This window comes from Rhinolophus hipposideros (assembly GCF_964194185.1).
Source record: "Rhinolophus hipposideros genome assembly, chromosome: 15".
Taxonomy (NCBI): Eukaryota; Metazoa; Chordata; class Mammalia; order Chiroptera; family Rhinolophidae; genus Rhinolophus; species Rhinolophus hipposideros.
Genome location: NC_138061.1, coordinates 30,214,232 through 30,241,180, shown reverse-complemented (window position 1 = coordinate 30,241,180; position 26,949 = coordinate 30,214,232). Strand labels below are relative to the sequence as shown.

Here is a 26,949-nt window from a genome sequence, read left to right as displayed (position 1 = left end):
CTCTTGCTTTCTCTTTCCAGGGGTGAATAATTCAGGTTATCAGCCAAATCCCTGACTAGACAGAGGCCCAGGTGCCTTAGAATTAGAGTTGCCAGATAAAATAACAATGCCCAGTTGAATCTGAATTTCAGAAAACAATAAATAATTTTAGTATATATACTCGTATATCCCAAATTTTACATCATTATCTGAAACTCAAATATAATAGGCATCCTATATTTTTGTTTGCTGAATCTGGCAACCCTACTGAATATAGAGATAATCACTAACCTCCCCGCTCTCCTTCCTCCATCGTGCCATCTTCCCTACTAAACTTTGTGTTTCTTTCTTTCTTTTTTTTTTTAATTAAAGTTTATTGGGGTGACAGTTATTAGTAAAGTTACATAGATTTCAGGTGTACAATTCTGTATTACATCATCTATAAATCACATTGTGTGTTCACCACCCAGAGTCAGTTCTCCTTCCATCACCATATATTTGATCCCCTTTACCCTCATCTACCACCCCCCTCCTCCCTTACCCTCTGGTAACCACGAAACTATTGTCTGTGTCTATGAGTTTTTGTTTCTCATTTGTTTGTCTTATTCTTTTATTGTTTTTGGTTCATATACCACATATCAGTGAAATCATAAGGTTCTCTGCTTTTTCTGTCTGACTTATTTCACTTAGCATTATACTCTCAAGATCCATCCATGTTGTCACAAATGCTCCTATTTCATCTTTTCTCACTGCCGAATAGTATTCCATTGTGTATATGGATAACTTCTTTATCCATTCATCTATCGAAGGACATTTTGGTTGTTTCCTTGTTTTGGCCACCACAAAAGACCCCGAATAGCCAAAGCAAAAAAGACTCCAAATAGCCAATGCTGGAGGTATCACACTCCCTGACTTTAGCTTGTACTACAGGACTACAATAATCAAAACAGCATGGTATTGGCAGAAAAACAGACACATAGACCAATGGAATAGAATTGAGAACGCAGAAATAAAACCACATAAATATGGACAGATAATTTTTGACAAAGAAGCAAAAAACATACAAGGGAGAAAAGGCAGCCTCTTCAATAAATGATACTGGCAGAATTGGAAAGCCATGTGCAAAAGAATGAAACTGGACTGCTATCTGTCACCATGTACCAAAATTAATTCAAAATGGATCAAAGACTTAAGCATAAGACCTGAAACAATAAACTGCATAGAAGAAAACATAGGTACTAAACTTATGGACCTTGGGTTCAAAGAGCATTTCATGAATTTGACTCCAAAGGCAAGGGAAGTAAAAGCTAAAATCAACGAATGGGACTATATCAAACTTAAAAGCTTCTGCTCAGCAAAAGTAATCATCAACAAAATAAAGAGGCAACCAACTGAATGGGAAAAGATTTTTGCAAACAGTGCCTCCGATAAAGGGCTAATTTAATCCAAAATATACAAGGAACTCATGCAACTCAACAACAAAAAAACAAACAACCCAATTGAAAACTTTGGGTTTCTTGAAGTGGGTCCTGCATCTTTTGGTCCCTGTGCCTGGTACAGTGTATTTGCTCAATGAATGTGTCATGAATGAATGGATGAATGAATGATGTGTTAAATCTTTCAGGACTCACCATGGGTCAGGCTGTCAGATTGCTGCTGCCCTGAGCCAGCAGCAGCTTGACCCCAACTTGATCATGTAACTTATCCTGACTCCCAACATCCCTATGGACAGAACAAGGAAAGGCAGGTGGTTTGAATCGTACAATCATACACTTAAAGGGTGAAAATAAACAGCAGTGGTACCGATCCACAGTGCTGGAGACTCAATAGGAACCAGAAGGGACTGGATAGAACTGGAGAAGGGGCCAATGTTGCTTAGTTCCAGCTCATTCGTAACCCATTCTGAGAAGTACCCATTCTCAGCATAGTCAGATAATCCAGCTTTTCACGGGAAGCCAGAAACCCATGTATTTATGTGAAATCTCCCAGTTTTTAATAATAAACAACTAATTCAAAATTTGTTTTATTAAATGCTCGATGGCCAAATAAAACACATCGGCAGGCTAGATTTGGGCCCCAGGTCTTAGTTCACACCTCTGGACTTTGTAACTCAAATTTTCTGTCTCTGCAGAGTTGCTGATCAGTTTATAAACTATTTTGATTGAAGTTACTGTTGTACTAAATAAGTAACTTGAAGGTATCACACCACTTTTGTGGCTATTTAGTTAAACTGGTTTTAAAATAGTGCTGAAGAGATCAAGGACAAAGGAGCAACCATCCTATTTTTAAAACAGTACATTTCTCTCTCAGTATTGACCAGTCCTCCCGTCTATTCATGTCATTGGTTACATAAAGACAAAAAAGGGGAGGAAAAAAAAAAAAGAGTGTGGATGGTGCAACATAAACCATCCCAACTCCTGGAAAGCCAACCCAGAGTATGATCTTTGGATATCATGAAATCATCTATGTTGTTACCTAGATCATGAAGTTTTTTAATACTTAAACTACTCCAATGAACCATCTTCAAATTCAAAAGTTTTTTTTTTCATACTGTCCTATCCTTTCATTGTGGTTTTTATTATCTCTATTATCTATTTCCTAATGGTAAACACACTTTTTTTAATATTTTTATTAAACTATAGCTAACATACAATATATTAGTTCCAGGTATATGCCATAGTTATTCAACATTTATATACCTAAAGAAGTGATCACCATGCTAAGTCCAGCAACCATCTGACACTGTACCATGCTATCACCATATTATCGACTATATTCCCTAAGCTATACATTACATCCCCATGACTTATTTGTTTTACATCTGGAAATTTGAACCTCTTATTCCCCTTCATCTTTTCCCCGCTTTTTTAATTTTTCAATTACAGTTGACATTCAATATTATTTTAATAGTTTCAGGTGTACAGCATAGTGGTTATATATTTATATAATTTACGAAGTGATTCCCCTGACTAGTCTAGTACATACCTGGCACTGTACATAATTATTACTATATTATTGACTATATTGCCTATGCTTTACTTTACATCCTTGTGACTATTTCATAACTACCAATTTGTACTTCTTAATTGCCTCACCTTTTTCACCCTGCCCCCAAACCGCTCTCCCATCTGGCAACCATCAGTTTGTTTCCTGCATCTATGAATCTGTAAATATACTTCATAGTATCTTTCAGCTTGTTGTTCTCAAATACATGGGTTATCAATTCTAGTTGCTTGGTCTGTTGACTCTCCCTAATGGAGAGTTTCTTCCTTATGGGTTTGTGTTTTTCACTGTGAGCACATTTTCACAGAAATTTTTTTCTTTTTTTTTTTTTGCAGGGGAGGAGGTGTGCCTATGGAAATCCTATGTATCCTGTTATAGAATTGTTGCTACAGAGAGGTTTCATATTTGCTCCTACAAATTTCACTGAGTTGTTATCTTTTTTATGTTCTGTCTTGGATTGAAGATTCTAGAACTACTTAGGTAAATATAAACTTGAATTTCAGCTACACAAGTCATAAGCCTGAGTCTGATTTCTCAAGGCTAGAAAAATGTTTTGGATCATTCCCCTAAGTGAGCAGACAAACTCTTTCTAGTTCCATTTCACTAAAGGTGCAGCCCTTTAGGCAATTTCTGTGGAGAGGTCTGAGGAGTTTTCATGTTATGAGTCCAAGGCCATACCTTCTATCCTCAGATGAAGATAAATATTAAATCCTCAACTAGTAGTCCATTCAGTCTATTTCCAGACCAATGTTTTCCTGAGCCATTGTGACATCAGATCATGAAGCTACACATCTGGCTTCACATTCCCTCATTGTTTTTGGCAACCAGGGAATTCTTTCTTTGTTTTGAACTTAGCTATTGCATTTGAATTTCGTCCTGCATCTATATATTCTTGGAGTGAGAAAAGAATATAACACAGGGTAGGTCAGTAAGCCATGTCACCAGAACCCAGGAAAAAATATTTTTATAAATTTTCCTATTAAAAGGAAAGCATCTATTATCTTGGCAAAATTCTTATCAGAAAATGGTTTTTCCATTTCCCAAACCACTTTGGTTCATTTCCCCAGGCAAAATTCCTTTGTTAAAAGTAAGTAGTGGGAAAAGAAAAAAAGCAAGTAGTGGATCCAAAATTGGGCACATGTTGTACATACAATTTCATAAACTGCCCATTTTGTATATGGGTTTTTTTTTGTCTTTAAACATTAGACAATTACCATTTCCTACATCACTAAAAATTCATCCAAAGAACTAATTTTTAGGACCTGTGTATTATTTCACTGCAGTATCATAATTTAACAATTACTGTAGATTGAACATAGACATATTTTATGTTTTATGTAAATAATACTATGGTGATTATCATCATATTTAAATATTGTCCACATTTTTTATTATTTCCTTAAGGTATATTCATAGAAATGTCTTTATGGGGAATTGCATTAACTCATGTAAGCCAATGTACTACATGGGAAATGATTGTTTAAATTGTATCACTGCCAAGAACCTAACTGGCTAAGGTTAGGAGAGAAGAAGGTTAAGCTTAAGGTTAGCTTAGCAGAAAGAGAATGATTAGCAACCACCTTCCCCAAAACCACGGTTTCGTAAGATTACTATTTGTTTCACTAAAAGTTGTCCCTTGATTGCAAGCCATTAGGAACCAATAATAATGAAAACCCTACATGGGATTTACAAGTATAATTAAATTTTTCAAGGTTTGCGTATCCCACCAGAAAGCCCAAATCAGTTTAGTGCTTTCATACACTCTCCCAATCTTGCTTTTCAAACACTGCCCTTCATTTCCTTCTCACATCTCCAAATGTCATCAATCTGTAAAGATCCAAATCAAATGCCATTTCCTCCAGGATCCCACCTTACCAGAAGAAAAATATGCCAAATCTGGCCCTCCTCTGTTCTTCCACAGTACTTACTGTACTCTTACATCAAACACTTTTCACTCTGTCTTACAATAGTTGTGCCCGTATCCAATCTTTCATACTCAACTATGTGCTTTGAGGACAGAATCTTTATTTCCCAATTTTATTGAGAAATTATATACATATATATGTTTTAGATATATGTTATATAATTATATATAATAAATGCAGTTATATAATATTGAACATTTAGTAATATGCTAATATGTTAGCATATTAATTGTTAATTAATATGATAATATGTTAATATTAAAAATTAATATTTTTTAATTCTGATATTTTTAATTTTAAGAGAATTTTATAAATATTTCATAAAATGATTTCTAAACAGTTTCTCAAGCTGATATCCAAAATGGCTAATGATGAAATACTAGATGATTTTCCATAAAACCAAGAATGCCCACTATTACTACCTTTATTGATCAATTAATCTGACATTTCTAGTTAGTAGAATTAAATAAGTAAATTGAATAAAATATATAAATATTGAAAAGGAGATGATAGAAATGTCATTATTTGTAGATGAACTGGTTTTCTACCAGAATTTACAAAAATAAATCAAATGAAAGACAAGTGGAGGAAATTCCAGTAAGTAGGCAACTAAGTTTGTTACAAAACATAAAAAAATAATGTTTTTCAAATATACTAATAATAACAAAAATACGAAATATTTCAGAATACATTTAAAATAAATATAAGATCTAATATAGAGAAAACTACAGGTCTTTACTGAAGGGCATAAATGAGACTTGGAAAACTGGAAAGACATTTCGTGTTTCTGGAATAAGAAGGCTCAGTGGTAAGATGTCAATTTTATAGAAATTAATCCAGAAAACACAATGACAATAAAAATACTAACAGAATTTTTCTTCATTTTGACAACTCAAAATTTTATCTGCAAGCATAAACATACAAGAAAACGACAACAACAATATTAGAAGGAATATCAATGTAGGAAAACCTATCCAACAAGCTAATACAATGTACTAAGAAGCCATAATAACATAAACATTAAACTGGAATTCGGACAATCATAGACATATCAGTGGAACACAACTTCAAATCCAGAAAAAGACCTAGACATGATTACAGTAGCATCTCAAATCAAATCAACTGGCATTCTAAGGACAAACCAAACGAATTCAAAATATAAAATATAAAAAATGACAATAAAATCTTTACACTTCTTTCTAACAGAAAATACCATACACAAAAAAGGCAAAGTCTGAGGAGAAAGATACAATGGATATGACAGAAAAAGGGTTGGTTACTCAAATATAAAATGATCTCTAACAAAATAATGCCCCTCATTAGAAGAACAAGCAAAATCATAACCAGTATTTTTAAGAAATGATCGATAAACAAAGAATAAACATCATTACTATTAATCTGAGAAATGCATATTAAAATAATGAGATAAAGATATTTTCACCTGTCAAATGGGCAAAAATATAAACACATAATAATAGTAACTATCTACATAAGTGACTTTTTGTTGCATTTGGCCAATGGGAGGAACCAGAAAGAGATAGGAAACAGGAGAGAGAGATTGGAACTTTTATTTCCCACATTCAGCTGTGTTCTTCTCCCTAAACCACAATACCTACTAGACAGCCCTTCTCTCAAAGCTCCCACCAGGTTCTAATAACAACTCCCTCCCCATACCCCTTCAAACCAAGGGGCCTGTAGTGGAAAAGGTTTCCTTAGATGTCTAGTCCCTACCAGCTTCCATACCTGTTGTTTCCCCTCACCCATACCTCTGTAAATGCTCCCTCTATTAGCCTCCCTTTAGTTACTCCTTTGAGTATGGTTTTCTGGCAGTACCTTGACTGATACACAACCCTACGATATGAATTTACTTGCATTGTTTAATCTGTGTGTGTGTGTGTGTGTGTGTGTGTATACAAATGTTAACTTAGACATAGGTAAAGACACTCAGAAAAATGTCAAGATGTATAGATACCAAAAGGTATCAGGATAAATAACTTAGAAACACACACATATATACATATATGTACCCATGTATATATATAATGTACATATGCACATATGTATATATTTATAAATTCAACAAATGAGAAAGAATGTACAAGTATAAAGGAAAATGGCCAACGGCATCTCCATCAAACCAGTTGCCTAGAAGTCATCATTGATATTTCCATCTTCCTTTCTTCCCATATCTAATACACCAATTCTTGCAGATTCTATCTCCAAAATGTATCTCAAATCCTCTTTTCCTGAGGATTTGGCCCCATTCAAGCCACTTTCATTTCTCTTCTAGATTACTTTCATAGCCTTTTGACTGATCTTCTCACTTCTACTCTTCTCCTTCCCCAATCCATTCATCACACAATGGCCAGAAAGAAAGTCTTGAAATGTAAATCTGTTCAAAACTCTTCAGTGGCTTCCTATTAAAAGTAAGATAAAACCCAGAATCCTCAGCATGACTCTACATGATCTGACTTCATCTCATATCCTTCATCTCATGATCTGACTTCATCCCATATCCTTTCTGACTCCTCATCCTCCTCCAGCCACACTGCTGTTCTTTCAAGTACTCAGAAATATCAAATTCTTCCCACTTCAAGGAGTTCACGTGTGTTTTTCTCTCTACTGAACTACTTTCCAAGGCTCTTTGCTTATCTAACTCATATTTTTTCCTTCTGGTCTCAACTTAAATATCTCAAAGAGAATTTCCCCAACCACCACCACTCCCAATTTAAATTAGATCTCTCTGTTCTGCTATCTTATACTCTGCCTTCATGGAATTTCCCTTGGTTTGTATTATATACTTCTTTATGTGATTATCTCTAGTGTGTTTTCCCACTTGAACTAGATCATACACTGCATCAGAAGAGGTGCCAGGGAATGATTGTTTCTCTTTTCTACCTAGCATGCTGCCAGCACCTAGCATGTGCATATGTTCTTGGGATTTTTTCCTTTTTTTCAACATTGAATTAATGAATACAGGAAGATTCAGTTCAAGCCTCACTTCTTTGATACTTCCTTTCTGAACCACCCTCCCTGCTCCCCAACACTGGTAGATTTTAGCATTTGCTTCCTTGTTCCCCATTGAGTACTGTACCCATAACTTGTACTTAACAAACAGCCTAACTGAACTTCTTTTGGGTTCTTAGATGAGCCAATACTCCATGTCACTTTTGAGCCTTCACAAATGCTATTCCCTCTACCTGGAATACTGCTTTCCTCCCTTAGCCAAATGATCCAACTCACATGGTATGGATAAGTTAATGTTAGAGAATGAATTGAGAATCTGCTTAAACAGTTCCCTGCCTAGGAAAGTGAGTGTAGACATGTTTCTATGTTTTTTGTTTTGTTTTGTTTTGTTTTAATTAATTTATTTATTAGTTTCTATGTTTTTAAACTAAGACTTTTTGATGGAGAAAACACATTAGGAATAGGAAATTCTAAAATGATCCACTGCTGATCCCAGAAGCACACGTTGCTGCTGAAAATGTTACAGATATAACTCCATCTCCCACCCATTAGGAGTGGAAATAAATAATTCTCTAAATTGGCTTTAAGGACAATAACAGTGCTATCTGTGTTAACAAAATTTCAAGCAAAAAAGCAATGGTTATATAAGGCAAGAGTACCTAATTTTCTATATAGTTGATTGGCTTTTTCAGAACAGCCTTGAAAGCATCCAGAAATCAATTGATTGGGTAATCCACTCTCAGTAATGCCAAAGTTGTAATAGGGCTTAAAATCCCTGAGTGCCACCATGGAGGCCTTCATAGGCACTGTTCAAGTGAAGAAGCACTCTGAAAACGGAGAGTGCATCAGGGGAAAATATCACATGACCAACGTGTAAATGAATGTTTGAATTTTAATGTTTTATGCTTCAAGAGTTATCAGCAAGCTATTTAGCTAAAGATAAATCCTAGATTAAGCTGTACAGTAAGATACTATAAGCAGCATCCATAAATGAAGAACGAAATGCTCCTTCAGAAAATCCTGCAATTTTAACCAATTGCTCTTTGCAAAGTCTTTCCTAACAGGGAAAGGGAAGAGCCACACAAGAACTCATTTGAGCATACATTAACCATTCACACGCAGCCATACTCCTCCCCCTTCACCAAGCAGCACCACTACTGCCCCCAACACCAAATCAAAAATATGTGTTTTAAATCACAATATAAATTGGCAACCAACAGCATTTATGCAGCACTGAAATTGATCACCAACACATGCCCACCTCCTTGCTGCCTATGACAGTCAGCTCTCCGCCTCAGTGACAAAAATTGATAGCCAGCATGCTTCTTCCTCCACTTCAGTGTTTCCATCCCTGTTTGGAAATCATGGCCAAAGACAGTCTCAACATACCAAAGGGAAGGGAGGAAGACCTTTGGCACCCTAATTTCAAAAGGGTGCCAGTCTCAGGGTGGCCGGTTAGCTCATTTGGTTAGAGTGAGGTGCTGAAACACCAAGATTGCCGGTTTGATCCCCGCATGGGCCACTGTGAGCGGCACCCTCCTTAAAAAAAAGAAAAGCTGCCAGTCTCTTATGTAGAAGGAGGACAAAACTCTTCTCCAAATGTGGACACTGCCTGTTTTCTTTAGTGCAGTCATTAGCTGATGTCTTTGGCAGAGAACACATTGAGTAAGCTTTTCTAGGATGGGCTTGCAGCCTTGGAAATATATCATCCAAAATAAAAAGCCAAACTTCTGATTGCCTTTCAGTTTGCACCCACACATTCACCAAGACACCTCATTTAAAAATATATATTTTTTAACAAAGCAAGAGCCAAATTTATGGTCCTTCTGTCCCCTTAGCAATGACAAGTCACTCAGATTTCAACTTTTTGTTGTATTTTCTTTCCCTTCTCAACTAAAAGAAACATTTTTGTCACCAGTTAACTACTGCATTTCCCACTTTCCTTTTTCTGTTCCCAGGCTTCGTGATGTTTTCTGTCCTCTGTCTGAACAAAGGACATTTAAAAAACAACTGAATTATGGGTCATTCATAATTGAGATTTTAAGGTCAGTATATAAAAACCTCTTATGATAAGATTTGACTCAATAGATCATTTATTTCTTTAGAAATCTGAATACAGGTATGTTTAGTGTTCATTATAAAGTGCTTTTAAGGAGAAATGTAAAATTTTTCCCAGGAAACTTTTATTTCAGAAGGTGGTTTATTCACATTATGTCAATATCACATTATAAGATAACAAAATTTAACTACTATAAACTCTTTTCTACTGGATTCAATGACATGGATTTAATAGGCAATCCAGAGCTCCAACTTTAATCAGTTCCAATGTCAAATCTTTGGTTTTCATATGTTCTACTTAATAATTAACTAGCTGGAGTGGAAGATCTCAGTTTGACTACAGTATGATATGTACAAACCAGACCACTGGTTTTTCTATTTTTAACACAGTTAAAGAGTAATAAATATGTTTTTAAAGGCCATGGAAAAATACCACATAGTTAGGAGAAGTGAAAAAAAATAAATGCTTCTAATTACAGGTTAGATTACTCTCATATTCTGGGCTTGATTTTTTCCTTAAGGTCTAAAGAGGATATAATATGACATTGAGTTACAGAACAATAAATAATTTTCACTGGTCTCTATATTATTTAAGCTTTGGTTACCTAATGTGAGGCCAAAGAGATTCAAGCATACCCATGACTTTTATTAACCTTTTCCTAAGAATTAAGATTTGAGTCCCAATTCTACCACTCAAGAGCTATGTGACATTAGGAATATGATTAGATTTTCTGGGTCTCAGTTTTCTCATTTGTAAAATAGAGGTAATAACCCACCTCACCGGGCTGTTGTGAAGATTAAATGAGAGAATATATATGAAATATCTAGTTCAGTGCCTAGAATCTAGGGAACTTGCTTCACACCCCTCCCCATCTCAAAACCTCCATTCTTACTATTATGAGCCAATAGGGATGTATGTGAGTGTCAATTCCACTCCTCTGTAGCAATAAGTTAAATCAGTGTCTTTTTGTTTATAGCTGTTCTCACAAAATATATCGTGTGCATGTAATTTAATTTATAGAAATTACTATTTCATTATATATTTCATTATATTTCTTAGTCTTTTTTTTTTTTTTTGGTTTGAGGCTTGGAGTTCTTTGTTTCTTATGATTGTGGTTTGGGAAAGATATAAAATGTTATAAGTTAGTTCTTCACAGCTCTTTTTCAAAGGCAAATTCAAAAGCGAGATTTTTAAAGTCAGGTATGCCCAAACTTGCTTCGAACAACTTTATCTGAAGAGATTAGATATGCATGCAAAGCAAATACATGATGAAATGGTACAAGAGGTGTTTTTAACATGAGGTCCTTTTTTTTTTTTTTTGCAGAGGTAGGTGGGTGGGGTGGAGACCCCAACTGCACAGGGTTGAATTAATCATGTTCTTCACAGCCCGTTACCATCATTGGTCTGTGCCAGGCCTCACCCTCATTTTATTTCTTTATACCCTCTAGTTCCTATTCCTCATGCCCTTCTTCTTCATCCCCCCAACGGCAACCATGCCAATGAGTTGACTGGGTATCTTTTGGTTTGTTAAGTGTACTTGTAAAATATATTGTTTTATGTAAAGATAATTTTAATTTACTTAAATAGTATTATGCTGTATCTTTCCATTTCTTATTCTTTCACGCTACACTATGCTTTAAGTTCATCTATGTTGCCATGTGTAAACTACTTAGCTATTTCTAATTCTTGCCTTATTCCCATGGTATTCAACCACCACATTTTACCTAGCCACTTTCTCAGTAATGGACACTCAAGATAGCATCCCATCACCACCACTACAAATAATGCTGAAATGAAAATTCTTATATGAGTTCCCACATTTGCCTGTGTAAAATTTCTTTGACATGCATATACAGGAGCAAAATTGCTATATACTAGAGTATATGAACCTTTAATTTTATCAAGTACTGCTGGATTACACCTGCTACTGATACCAGCAGTACCTGAGAGTTCCCGTAACTTCAAATGTGGCCTGATATAACTTTCTATAATAATAAATGGAAACTGGTATCTTGTTTTTCCTTGCATTTCTCTGATTATTGAAGCTGTTGAGCATCTCTTAATTCACATGTTGGAGTTTCCTATACTGTAAATTAGGAAGTTCATGTTCATATCCTTTACATATTTTCCTATTAAAATTGTTGTCTTTTCTTGTTAATTTATAGGATTTCCTTGGCTATATTAGATATTAATTTCTTGTCAGTTTCAAACTTTGGAAATGTATTCTGTTTATGTCATCTACTAATTTTGTCCATAGTATCCTTTGTAGAAATCTTTAATTTTGATGTAATATCATTGTCTTATGCTTTGTGCTTTTGGAGTTTTGTTGTCCTCCCTTGCCCTGGGTCACAAAAAAAATATTCTCCTAAGTTTTCTTCTATTAGCTTTATAGTTTACCTTTCTTATTTGGATCTTTCAACCATCTGGTAATCCTACCTTTAGGTAGGGATCCAGTTTTATTTTGCTTTATATATGGAGTCAATTTTCCCAACACCACTGCTAATAAAATACATCCTTTTTCCATTGACTTATGGTGTCACCTTCGTTGCATATTAAATTCTCAGTATACATGAGTCTGTCTCTGAGCTCTCAGTTATGTTCTTTAAGGTCTATCCATTCTTGTGCCAATACCACAGTTTTTACTATTATAGTTTGTAATGTGTCTTAATATTTCAAAGGACAAGTCCTTTTTTTTTTTTTAACTCTCCTTTTTCTGTTATTGTCTTATCTACTTATGGACCTTTATTCTCCCATATAAACTTCAGACATTTATCAAATTCCTCAAAGTATCTAACTAGAATTCTTATTGGGATTACGTTGATTTACATATTAACTTTTGTATTATTGACATTATCAAATACTGAATCATTTGATTAAGGAGATATACTCAGGACAACTTTACCTAAAGAAGATTATAGATTTCCATGACAAGCAAATAGTCCAAAGAAGGGAGCAAAAGTAAAGTTATTTTTTTTTCAGTCCTAGTTTTCTTTAAAGGTTGAGAAATCATTTCCTCATTTGAAAAAGAAAACAAAATAGTTTAGAAATGTTTTATAGGACTACGAGCTCTTTTTTCAGTTTCTGCCTCAAGAGGGAAGCTAAGAGTTGCTCTTTGAGAGTAAGACCAATCTACAAAAATACCTTGATAATTGCAAAGAGAAGAATTATGATGTATGAGGTCTGACAAGTAATGATGTTGCTAAACTTTTTTGATATCACTAAGATTATTCATTATGAACTTGTACCAACTGAACAAACAGTTAACCAAGTTTACTATTTGGAAGTCCTGAAAAGGCTGTGTGAAAAAGTTAGATGAAAATGACCTGAACTTTTTGCCAACAATTCATGGCTCTTGCATCATGACAGAGCACCAGCTCACATGGCACTGTCTGTGAGGGAGTTTTTAGCCAGTAAACAAATAACTGTATTGGAACACCCTCCCTACTCACCTGATCTGGCCCCAATGACTTCTTTCTTTACCCAAAGATAAAGGAAATATAGAAAGAAAGACATTTTGATGACATTCAGGACATCAAGGGTAATACAACAGCTCTGATGGCCATTCCAGAAAAAGAGTTCCAACATTGCTTTGAAGGGTGGACTTGGCGCTGGGCTCAGTGCATAGCTTCCCAGTGGGAGTACTTTGAAGGTGACTATAGTGATATTCAGCAATGAGGTATGTAACACTTTTTCTAGGATGAGTTCGCAAACTTTACATGTATCAAAGCTCCACAGTGATTCATCAAGAAATACAAATAGTAATAAAAATTATAACAGAATGTTATCATCAAGATTCATGCCACAAATCTATAGAGTTAATACAGAACTAGAATTGGTTTAGAGACATCTCTGAGTATGATTATTTCATACGAAAACTTCAAAAGAAAAGTACAACTAAGTATAATAATTTCTATCTTAATATAAGATTTTTGAGAACTGACAATCCATTTTTTCTTAGTCTCCAGAGCATTATCTGTTATGGAAATTTGTCAAATAGTTCATGACATTGAAACATTAGGGTTATTTTCAATTAAGCACCATGATCTCGCCAAATATGCACAAAATAATGCTTCCCAGTCTTAAAATGAAGAATTTTGGTTGCTAAAGGCAAAAAAAAAAAAAAAAAAAGCCAACATTTACAGAGGCATTATTCAAAATTTCATTCCTTGTAGTAAAAGCATGTGTAAGTTAGAGTATTGATAAGAAGTTTGTAATAAGAGCCATAATCAATAAAATTGATGCTTTTCTCTTAGAAAGAAATTATGAGCTACTAGCAAAATTTCTTTATCAAATAATATCATTGAATTCTGAATATCTAGAATATAGATGTGGAAGGCAATCACTGTCATTTATCCATGTTAGAAGCTACTTCATTGTATAGTTGCTTGAAACGCCTGAAATTATGAATGACCTCTTAACATTATTTTAGATAATTATGTACATAATTATATGTATTATATGTTACATACATGTCTATTCAATGATAGAGATCCATCTGATGGCTTTATGTGTGTATCACTGAAAACGCATGCTACCGGGGAAGAGTATGGTTAACAATTATTTTCTGAGTTTGTGATGTGAGATGGAAAATATATAGTGGGTTTAACAGTGATGAAATGCCAGCAGAGGAAGGCATGTGCTGCCAAGCAAATAAAGGAGGTGACACCTAAAAGCTAATCTACAGGCTGCTGTTATCAGTTACAGGGCACAGTCAGCTACCTCCATATACTACCTGGTCTTCACTCAGTGTGAAAGATTCAGCGACAATTGTGAGAATGATCAAGGTTAAATAAGTTTGCAAGGAGAAGAAATTTTTAAAAAAGAGTAAAACTGTCTTTTTCTTTTTCATGCTGAAGTGTGCCAGCTGATCACACAAGTGTTTAAAATGAAGACTGAGAATGCAATGTTATTCTATCCATTCTGAATAGAATGATCTATTCTGATCATGCTGTAAAGACCATTTTTTAAATGTCAAATGGCTTCCTTAAGCTGTGTATCTCAGAAATATACCTAGTATCTTGAGTAGCCAAAACCTTTTGTTTTAAGGTAAAAATATCATGATATTTATAAGGCTGAGGTTAAAGTATTAGATTGGTGCAAAAGTAATTGCGGTTTTAAAATAATAATACTAAGATTTCATGAGAAAACCGAATTGTAGTGAAAATGATTCAGAAGCCAAGAATTTCGCTTTGCCAACTTCTCAATACTCTTCAAAGAAAATAATCTATGGTATATTACTGGGCAATTTTAACATTACAACAAGATGCTACAACAGAATTATCGAGAAACATTTCTTAGAGCCACAGACATCCAAAGAGTATGTTATTAGACATCCAAATGTTTGAAACATTTGAAACATTAGCGTCTGAGCAAGAAGAGAACCAAATGTGCTGTTCAGAGAAAAATCCCTCCAACACTTTTGGATCTATATTCAATCCTAACATCCAAAACTATCTGACAAAGTCTGCAGACATTCATTCCCACTTCTGATGACTTACAGTTGTGAATTAGCATTTTCTAATTTAGAAGACAATAAAAAGGAAAGAAAACATTTGCATAAAATCTGACCTACAGTTCAGACCATCCATGATCAAATCTGTCAGAGATGATTATTAACAATTTTAATATGCTTTATTTTTTAATGCTCATAGTTTTAAACCGAAAATTGGTGAATTGCATATGCTCTAAAAATTCATTAAGGGGTCCATGGACATCAAAATTTACAGAAACAGATTAATTGATGGTAAGTATGAGAAGAGAGTGGTTTGCTCTGTGCCTCTGGATAATACTGTTTCACTAGCATCCAAGGACGCAAAGGAGAGTCATTCTCTTCCTAGATATCAGTCATGGGAATGGGTGTTATTACTGTACTGTACTATATTTATATACAAAAAAAACTGTAATTTGGATAAGTTAAATGAACAGAATCATATAAACTATATGCATTGTGGGCAGACCTAATTCAGATCTTCTCACTCCCAATTCACTCTGCTTTACACCATTGCTTCTCAGAACTGGAGCCTTTTGAGTGTGTTTGGTATAGTGCAATGTTTTAGTTATTTAAACCATCAACTTAAAGCAATACTTATCCTGAACTCTGGGTTGATGGCTAACTAACTTCCTATGACACAACTAGGTGCTAGTTGTTCAGCTATCATTACGAACCTTCCTTAAACATCCCACAAAATTGTCTTCTTCCTGCCTCCTTGAGGGCATTCAACGCAACACAAAGCAATGCCTATTTGAATCCAGTGCTCTCTCTATTCTAATGGCACTCTATTCCCTGGACTGTGTACAAAGCACCAGTTTCTCTCTCTACCCCACAACTTGTCCCCTCATTTCACTTCCAGACCTGGACATAAAGTAAGGAAGTATCTGAATACTAGATACATTTTTTAAATATTTCTTTTTAAGCCTTAAACCAGCATTGTGGTTTGCAGTTGAGCCGAATGTTCATATTCATTTTGCCAGTCTAAAAATCAGTGAACTATTTCCACTAGATGGCTGTCTTTACCAAGACTGTAAGAACTATGCCAGCTTGTGGCAATTCACAGGTTTTAAAGCCTATCTTTTACAGAGATTAAGTATATATGCAGCCATTTAGTAGACTTAAGCTTCAATCTATGATTCCATTTTTCAGTCGCCACTTTGGAAAAAGTCAATAAATGTTAAAAATGTAATGTGCTTTTTAAAAAATAGAAATTTTGTTTCAGGTTGAAATTTTTCTTTTTTTTCTTGAAATATATTTGACTTATAACATTGTGTAAATTAAGGTATACAACATGTTAATTTGTTACATTTACATATTGTAATGTGATTGCCATTGCAATGATAATTAGCACCTCTATCATGTTACATAATTATCATTTCCTTTTAGCGGCTAGAATAATAAAGTTCTAGTCTTTTAGCAAGTTTGATGATTACAATATAATATTGTCATCTATATTCACTATACTGTGCATTGGAGCTCCAGGACTTCCTACTCATTGCAGTTTTGCAGCCTTGAACAACATCTGAAAAATTTTTTAAATAAATACGGAGTTTCACCCAGGAGAAAGTCTGAAAGACATATAAAAGTTATCTCTTTGTAATTGTTGTTCACATTCTCAGTGAAAAAGTACTTATTGATTGTACAAATTTAATGTTTAGTATTTGGGAGAAGAGACTGACGATTGCTATTTAGTGTTGGCATTTGTTTTGCATCTTTTTCCCAGGTGATAAAGGTATTTTTAAGTTAAAATATGATCTATTGAGTAGAATTTATCATATGCTACAGTTCCTACTCTGATCACCAGTGAGATTGTTTCCTCCCTTCACAGGTTTTGTTATTTGTCAGTTTCCTTGGTGATTTCTTATTTGAGTGACAACTTCTTTAGAATTACATTGCTTAAGTTTCTAACATTGGAGGGTTTTCTAGTTAACAGCTTTTGATTTCTAACTAGATTGATTCATTATGGTCAGAGAATACATTCTGTATGATTTCAAGCCTTTGAAATTTTGATGAGGCATGCTTTATGACCCAGCGTATGGTCAAGGTCAATTCTGATAAATGTTCCTCATGCATTTGAAATGAAGGTCCATTCTGTTGGTGTGTGTCATGAACATTACTGTTCTTTCATACAGTCAAAATCCATTAATTTTTACCTATATATTTAGCTTTTTCATTGCCCTTTTTTCTACATTTTTTTTTCCATCTTGAAGCATCTGCAACCCCCTTTTTCTCCTAATCTGCTGAAAATCTCATTACTTGTATGTTAGACCTATTTTCTACGTCCCATTTGTCTCTGGCGTAATTCTGTTTTTCTTAATCTATTTTCTCCTTTTTCTATATGTTCTTGAATATATTCATCACAATTATATTTAAAATTTGGATTGAAATTTATAATTATGAATTTCCTAGTTTTTTTTCTTATGTTTTTGGTCATTATGTCCTATTTCTTGGTATGCCTGACTCTCTTTGATTGACATTTAGATATTGTGTTGAAAAATTGTAGAAGCTCTGGATGATGAAGGAATCTCCAGAGAGAATTCCCATTTCCTCTGCTAGACAGGTAGAGTTAGAGTTGATCACCTTAATCCAATCAGGGAATGAGTTGACTCAAGGTTAGGCTGAAGTTTTACTAAAGCTCTTCCTGTCTCTTCATCACGCTCATCATAGAGCACAGCCTGCAAAATTCCAACTAAAAGCCTGGGTAGTTTCCCAGGGCCCCTTCTCTATGACCTGTCTTGAACTCTAATCTGTGACTGCTTAGTAGACTGAGACAGCAAAAAACTGCACTCTGCCTTTCAGAAACTTTCTGCCTAATGTCTTAGCCTCCTGCCATACACAGCTTCAGAATTCAGCAAAATGATTCAAACAAACAAACAAACAAAATACCTGGCCAATTGGGCTGTTTTCTGCTCTTCCAGCTTCCAATTTATCTCTCTCTAGACCTACAGGATTTCCAAATGCTCTAGGTTTCTCTGCCTTTCAGCAGCAGTCCTTTGCTGAAGACTTTAATTGGGTTTTCAGCCACATCCCTTGAGCACAGAATTGTGAAATTCCCCATGGAAAAATATGGCTGTGGAATGTTAGTTCAACTTTTTATGGGTTTCCCCTCTCCAGAATCTTGACCTCTCAAATTCTAAGTTGCCTTAGCAGTTTCCCAATGTGCATAGATTTTTTTTTTAATCCAACTTCTCTAGTTATTCTTAAAGAATGCATTTTCCTGCCATAAGTTATCCTATCAGGCTAAAAGTAGAAGTCCTAACTGTGGAGTATTAGAGCTTTCCCATCAGTGAAACTATTGGTTATGCTCAAGAAGTTAGATTGCTAAGAGAGTTTCTCATTTTTTAAATCAGGTATATAATGGTCTCTAAATCCCAACTGTATAGTAATTAGTGTGCCCTGTGGCAAAATAAGAATTTGAATTAAGAGATCTTGTCATTGAGCTACTTTGTCAAGAAACAAATGAGAAAAATACACAAAATTAAAAACAAACATACAACTAATAAGCCATGTTGAAAACAAATTTTATTCAAAATTGAAGCAAAGAAAATTCCTCAGTAATTAATGAAAATATCTTTACCACTTTAGGGTAAGGGAGAATTTCTTAAACACATACCGAGATATTTAAAAAAAAAAAAAAAAGTAAAACTACACACTGCTGGTAGGCACGTACATTATTAACAATCTCTTTGAAAAACAATTTGGCATTTCCTTGTAAAATGAACATTCATGATCCCTATGACTCAGCTATTACACTTCTAAGTACTCCATTCCTGCAGTGTTTTTCAAACCTCGGTTCACCACTTATTTGTGAGTTCTGTAATCCATTTACTGAGTCATAACTAGCTTTCTTTAAATATTGCAGCGGTGAATATTGCTTTATTATTTTGTGAAACTTTTGTTTTACATATGTGTATTTACCAGTTGAAGACACCAATTGCATTTCTTATACTATGGGTAGTGGTCAAAAAATTTGAAAGCCTCTGTTGACCCCAAGAATAAATGTACCTGTCAAGAAGGGCTCTGTAAATAGAGCCTAGCAGTCATTACTAAACAGGGGCCTCTCATGTAAGCTGTGCTTCAAGAAGCCTGCACTGAAATGCCTACTTTCCACACACTGAACTGCCTGCCTGCACTGTGTTCCTGCCATCTGAGCCAACCCTTATAAAGGAGCTCCTGGAATTGTATTTCAACCAATAGAACTAAGACTTTCCCTGTCCAATCGGAGCTGCACAGCTAGATCACCAATAGCATCTTCACCAACCAATTAGAGCACCTCTATTCAAACCAATCAGGACAGTGCTTTTTGGATCAATTAAACTGTGAGGATATGGAGTCCTCATTTGCATGAGGATGGACCAATTCAGGGACCAGGGGTGAGCACTTCTGTACGGGGTTTCCCGGAAAATAAGACCTAGCTGAACTATCAGCTCTAATGCATCTTTTGGAGCAAAAATTAATATAAGACCCGGTCTTATTTTACTATAAGAGTGGGTATAATATAATACCAAGTCTTATATTAATTTTTGCTCCCAAAGACGCATTGGAGCTGATTGTCTGGCTAGGTCTTATTTTTGGGGAAACACGGTATATATGTCAGCTGCCCTATGGCTCAAAGAGCGCACTTTTCCTTTCCACTGAAGACTGAAGACTGCATTTCCTGGTTGTACCTGAAACACCAAAGACCATCAAGGAACAAAGCAGGCAGAGCAGAACGGACTGGAGCGGACCACAGCAGACTAGAGCAGGTGTAGCAGACCAGAACACAGCAGCACTGTCTAGCCTGAGGGCCCTTGCTCAAGGGCCAGCTCCTCCCAGAGCCACCTCACAGCCATGCTATTCTACAGCCATGTTGCTTCATAACTGAGCTATAATAACTTTATTGAGCTGTTCCACAGCCATGTTGTATCACAATTGAGCTGTTTGCACCGAATAAAGTTTCCTTCTTCATATCATCCCAAATTGGGGATTCCTACTGGCGTTGACTTGACACCAACAACCATCAGTCGACAATCTCATGTTAAATTTTTATACATGTGCATCAGGAGAATGTACAAGGATGTTCATAGCACTACTGTTCACAACAATGAAAAATTGGAAACAAACCAAATGGCCAGTAGAACTGTAAATGTATGGTATAGTCATACAAGGCAAATCTATACAGCAGTGAAAATGAATGCATGAGTCTTACAATCATCTTAAGTGAAAAAGATTACAAGGACTGGTATTTTTATAAAGTTCAAAAACAATACATTGAACAATACATTGACACTGAACAATACATTGTTGAGATGTACACACAGGAGAAGGGATTAAAATACAAATTAGTAAACGGAATAAAATTGGGAATATATTTGGCAACTGGATGAAATGGGGATGAAAAAGATGCAATAGCAATGGCTGTGTTCTAGATCTTGTGTGTGTGCATGGATATTCATTTTATTAATATGCCACATAATCTAAATCTATACTAAATATATTATGAACATATATTTTCAAAATTTACATTTATAAAAATGCTCCCCAAAGTCTACATCCTCTACCTGTTAGCATAATAGTGAACATTTTCAAACAAAAACTGAAGTTCCTGAAAGGCAGGTTAACAAATTAAGGCAAAAGGGGTAAAACGCTGCCTGCCAGCTTGCCAAAGCTCAACATGCATCATTTTCAAGTTTCTGGAGTCCAGGGAACGGAAGAGGGAAGGATCAAAAACGGCTATAGCATTATCTTAAACGTGAAAATTTTATCTTGCGCCTATGATTAAAAAAAAAAATGTGTGTGTGTGCAACTCATTCAACTTTATCCCAGGTATCAGCCAAGTCAGCAAAATACTGATTTACACATGGACCCTTTAGTCCTGAGCCAGTACACTATCGAAAGAGTAATTAATCAGAGCCATCCCTCTCAATTATTTAGAATTGGAAAAAACTTTCATTGCTTTCTGAACTTCCTCTAGGTCATCTTGGGGCAGTTCACCCAAACTTCCCATCCAGTGGACAGCAACTCATTCATTTCAGAGACGTGGCTTACAAGAAACAACAAAATAGCAGTTGTGGGGGAAAGGAAGACACAAAACAGAAAAGCAATCCCCCAGGAAAAGAGGATCGTGGAAACTTAAAAGAAATGGAATTTCCCACACTAAGAATTCCAAAATAATATGCAAGATCGGGGCGGGGGGGGAACTTTCAAGGGCTCTTTTCGGTATAATAACAGTAAGGCAATTTAGCTCGAGAAATCTTTTTTAAAAGACAGTAAGCAGAAACTCCCGACTTCAGCAAAACCCACCACAAAAATGGCGGTGGGACGAAGCCCCTTCTCCTCCGGTTGCCACAGGCTCTCGCTTCACATTTCCCACAAACCCCTCCGCGCGGCCCAGCTCGCGGAAACCCTCCCGGCCCGTCTCCAACCCCTGCGCGCGCACGGCACGTCGTCACGTGTGTTCCCAGGACTCCGCGGAGCTGGCAGGAGGGGCCTTGCCAGCTTCCGCCGTCGCATCGCTTCGGGGCTCGAGCGGCTCGTTCGCGCTGCCTCCGCCGCCGCGGGGCAGCCGGGGTTCCCGGGGCCGGGCTGGGGGCGCGTGGCGGCGCGGCCATGGGACTGCGCCGAGCCCGGTGACATTAGGGAACCGAGCGGCCCGGGCCCTGAGCGCGTCTCCTCCGGGGGGCCTCGCCCTCCTGCTCGCGGGGCCGGGGCTCCTACTGCCGTTGCTGGCGCTGCTGCTGGCTGCGGCGGCGGCCAGGATCATGTCGGGCCGCCGCTGCGCCGGCGGGGGCGCGGGCGCGGCGGCCGAGGCCGTGGAACCGGCCGCCCGCGAGCTGTTCGAGGCGTGCCGCAACGGGGACGTGGAGCGAGTCAAGAGGCTGGTGACGCCAGAGAAGGTGAACAGCCGCGACACGGCGGGCAGGAAATCCACCCCGTTGCACTTCGCCGCAGGTAACCGGGACGGCGCCGCCTCGACTCGCGCCCGACCCCCACCTGTGCACTCGGGCTCGCAGCCTCGAAACAAACGTGGTGCTCCTCCGACCCGGCCTTTAGCACTGGGACCGGGACTCCGGGTCCTGCTCTTTTCGCCCTCGTCCAGGGGGGACTTGGGGAGATCGGGCCAGGGACCGTGGGGCAGCGCGCCGCACTTACTGGAGGGGTGTGTTTTTTTTTTTTTGGCTTTGTTTTGTATAAACAATACCTGTATCAACTTCCGGTCTTGCTACCCTAAAAGGCCTCTGCACTCGAGAAAGAGTAGGGGACGTAGTAGACATTGTGATTTGAAAGGCCAGTTGTCCCAAATCTGTCGTTCTTGCAAGTTCCACTACAACTCCTCAATCTTCTGGGGTAAGGTCTCAAAGGCCTTTGTAAAATGCAAAGATGTAATTTAGAAGGAGTAGCTTCATTGAGCATTGTTGACACATTTGCCTGAATGGGTTTATCTAGGTAGTCAGTCATTACCACCTTTCTGGAGAGACTAGAACTAGAAATTGTCAAGTTTGGGAGAACTGAGATCTGACTTAGGCTGGGTGCGGGCTGGTTGTCTCTGCCACACGCACAAGTTGGGATGGAAAGGAGTAGGAAGCAAGGAAAGATGGTGCAGGTACTTTAGCTAGGATCTGGAATTAAAATTGGGACTAACCTCACCTCGTTCTGAGATTTAGGTCATTTGAATTACTTTTAATATTTACTAGGTTCACTTTATGAGATAAGCATATTAAATTTTATTGAATTTAAAAGAACTAGAAATGAGACAACTTATTTCTATAAAGCACTTACACTTTTCACTTTGAGAAAAGATGATGACTATCTCTGTCAAGTGAGCCATGCATGATTGAAAACGAGAGTAGGTTCTCATACTTATGATAGCCCTGCTGTTGTATTTCGTGTATTACATGATTGTTTAAAATACTTTTTTTTTTAAAAAAGCAGGATGTGTCTTAAAGCACTCCATTCTTTGGAGTAGGAATGATGAGCAGAGGAGTATAAGAAAGATCTCCCTGTTCACAGACATTGCTTTTACATTTTCTACCAGCTAGAGATTTGTTTGCTTTAACCTGTCCCTGTTTTAAAATGTAAATACTCTTAGGAGGTATGCTTTCTTGATCAATTACAACTTTGTTGGGTTCCCACTGGGGAGCCTTTTTAAAAGGAGAAGGTTTGAGGGATGGTGGAAGGAGAACTAGAAACAGACTCTGGACAGCAGAAAGGGGAGAACACTGAAGTCATATCTTGTTCAGCCATTTTGCCTAAAATTTTAGTGTTGGGTGCTGCCTTTCCTCGCCAATTTGGATTTCCAGTTTGACCATGTAGTCAACATTTAAACAACTGATTTGGCCGATTGTCATAACCAACTGATATGTAATCCAAAGGGTAGTGTTACTTATACTTAGATTCTGTTCACTTGATCTGTGGGATAAAAATAACCAAGGAAGATCTTAGTTGTTACCTTTCAAGAATTTGGTGTATTAATGAGTTCGTATCTGAAAATAGTAATATTTAGAGGTTTAAGATTATGGGACTAGCTTCTTACTGATTTTGTTCCTCCTCCACCATCCGATCCTCAATTCTATCCCTACATCAAAGTACTTTCTACATAGATTTCATGTGGTTTGTTCAAACTAAAATAGAAAAAACTTTACAAGCAAACCCACCCCTCAACAGTTTACCTATATTCTGAGGTACAGGTTATAAGATTAAGAATTTAAGGTATAAAAAGAGTAATAAAATAAAAATTACTAATGGTCTACATTAAACCAAAGCTTTAAAGCCCTGTATTTAAACCTAGGCATGTAACTTTGTAACTTGTATAAATGTTGGCTCACTATGTTGTACATCTCAAACTAATATAATATTGTATGTCAGCTGTTAATGAAAAATCTTTAAATTTAAAAATTAAGAAAAAATTTAAAGTTACCAAAAAATTGTGTAGAAGTTGCAAATGCCAAATCACACCAAAAAAACTTATTGTTAATTAGCGTTATAAATTCAATCTAAATTATTAGATTAATGAGAGAGATGTTTTCTTAATTTTTAAATAAATGCATCCAGCTGCATTTTCTCTTAGTATATGGAGAATACATTTCATAATACCTTTTGTAGGTAGTGAGTTCTCAGTCATGTCAATGTGCATCTAAATGTGCCACTGGAAGCTCAGTGTAGGTAGTAGAACTGTATAGCTGCTTGACTAAGCAGTTTCTTGTGTTTGTACATTGTAGAATAAGCTATGGGGGGGAGAACTTCCCTTTTTTTAGCCAATTAAAGTTTTGAGGTTTTCTTGAGGGGGGTGGCACGTTTTTGTCTTTTTGTTTTGATTTCCAAGAAACAAGAATGAAAGATCTATGCAGACCAAGGAAAATGGATCATAATTGAAGAACAGTTTAGAAAAAATTGTGTCTGTCTTTTCATCTAAAATATTTAATTCAATTAAAAGAACAATCAATTGCCATCCCCAAAGGAATTCTTCTCTTAATGAAAAAAGTACTCAACGTAAACTGGAACTTTTCTTCTATTAGGTGCTTTTTATTATTGGACTGAATTACATTTTCTAGGTAAATAAGCTTTAAGAAGTCATTTCTTACGGTAAGAGTTGTTTCCTCCCAATCACCACACTGCCAGCTCCCTGTTCCCCATACTCTCCCCTACACACAGAGGATATGAATGGTTTTTTTGTGACACATCACAAAACTTGTAGAGGCAAGTTGGTGGTAGGGAGGCTGCAGCTCTAATTTTGCTGAAAGCAATAGCATCTGAAATTCTTGACAGGATAATTCCCTAGAAAATAGCAGATTTCAGTAAAGGAGACTGCTTCTCTGAACGTGCTTCTGAAAAATAAAGAAGAGGGACAGAAACTGGGGGAGAAAGTCCTCTTATTGTACATATTAGCCAAAGAAAGAAATACATAGCATTCTCTAGAATCTGAGAACTGGGGTTGGGCGTGGGGTAGAATAGAATTCCGTGGCTTGAGAATCTTAAATATTTTAGGGGTTGTGCAGAGAAGTATCACTCAGTAGAGAAATATGTAAAATCACTTAATAGGTTCAAGGAATTTAGGTATAGAAATGGTGGAAAGAGATGATTGATTTATATGTGAGTATATTTAAAGAATGATAAGTTGAAAAAGCTTGTAGTGTAGAGTTCTAGCTAAACAAGGTAACACTTGTTTTGTATTTGTAATTTGTTAAGTTCCTGTTCTGTGTTTGTAGTATGATACTTAGCCATCCATGTACGTTGGACCAGTCAGACTGAGCTTCAGTTGTTAAATTCAATTGTGTGAATTGCATATAAGAGGGATTTTTTTATTATTCATAGGAGGGAAGTAGAATTAGAGCACCTGGAATGTATTATACAAGCAACAGATACAAAAACTAGAGTTACTTATTCTAGAGATGAAAGAAGACTAAGGTTAGACAATGTTACTGTCTTCACAAATGTGGATGACAGTCCAGTAGAAAAGTGCGTGGGTTTGACTTGTGGCTTCAGCAATCAAAACTAGTGCCAGCAGATGGAAGGTTACAAGGAGTCGTACTGCCTTTAACAATCTGTTCGGCTGTAGAATTGGCTGGAAGTATCCAAACAGTGGCTGGATTGGCATCTTTCAGAGATGTTGTGGAAAGGATTTCTGCATAGAGTGGGCAATTGGACCAATAGGTCAAAATCTAACTGATATAAAAAAGTGGAATGATTCCCCCAATTGAAGGTTTTAACAGCTCAGCTCCCAAAGATGTAATAACTTTTGTGGTTGATATCCGAATCCTTTCCCAGAATGGTATTATTAAAGACCTCCAATAACGATTCAATAGCATTTTCTTCTTTTGGTTATAGGCCAACAACAACATCATGATTATGGGAGGTGCACAAAATATACCCCCATTACTTATGTAGGACTAGAACTGTAGGTTTTTGTTTCCAGGGTTGGTTTTTACTGTGGGGGGTGATTAAATCCTGCATCAGTAGAAAACCTCAGTATCAGATAAAGACCAGTATATTTAAGAATTCAGCATCCTTCTTAGCAGATCTCCCAGTATATTAGCTACACCTTTTTCCTCAGTTCTTGCTGGACTTAGAGGTAAGCAATTGACTTCAATAACTTACCTCTTCAATAACTTAATAAGTTTGGAATGCTTATTTCAGTAGTTCCCCATTCAGATTGTCAAGAATTTCATCATCCCAGAGGTCAGGGCACCCTTTCCCAGGTTTCTCCTACTCTGACCAAACAGATGGTATATCTGTCCCAAGTTGAACTGGGCAAAACCTTCTCCCTTGTATTCCTCATTCTAAATAAATATGGGTAGGGCATACCTTTTCTCGATCTTTGTTAACTAAAGTTCCTCGTAAGTGAGAAGTTTAAAACATCCTTCAGAAAAATCTGACAGGAGTCCTGGCTATGTAAGTCAAAGCTGAAGGCCGCTTGATTATCCATCCCATCTCCCAGACGCAGGAGGAGCCTTCTCTGTTTCATGCCACTTAATTGACATTTTCTGTTTCTTCTGTTTTCTTCTGAATGGTTTCTTCTGATAGCTGTGTATGACACCAGCCTACCTTTA

At 36.6% G+C, this 26,949-nt stretch overlaps 1 protein-coding gene across 2 annotated transcripts in view; it reads left to right on the top strand.

Annotated features, from left to right (window-relative positions):
• Positions 1-21,881: 21,881 nt before the first annotated feature.
• TNKS2 (tankyrase 2) overlaps positions 21,882-26,949 on the top strand; it is a 57,313-nt gene continuing 52,245 nt past the window's right edge. For both annotated transcript variants that reach the window (XM_081073973.1, XM_081073974.1), the window contains exon 1: positions 21,882-22,354. In XM_081073973.1, coding sequence (XP_080930099.1) covers positions 22,165-22,354 — 190 coding nt within the window. In that variant the 5' untranslated portion in view covers positions 21,882-22,164. The remainder of the gene's footprint in view (positions 22,355-26,949) is intronic.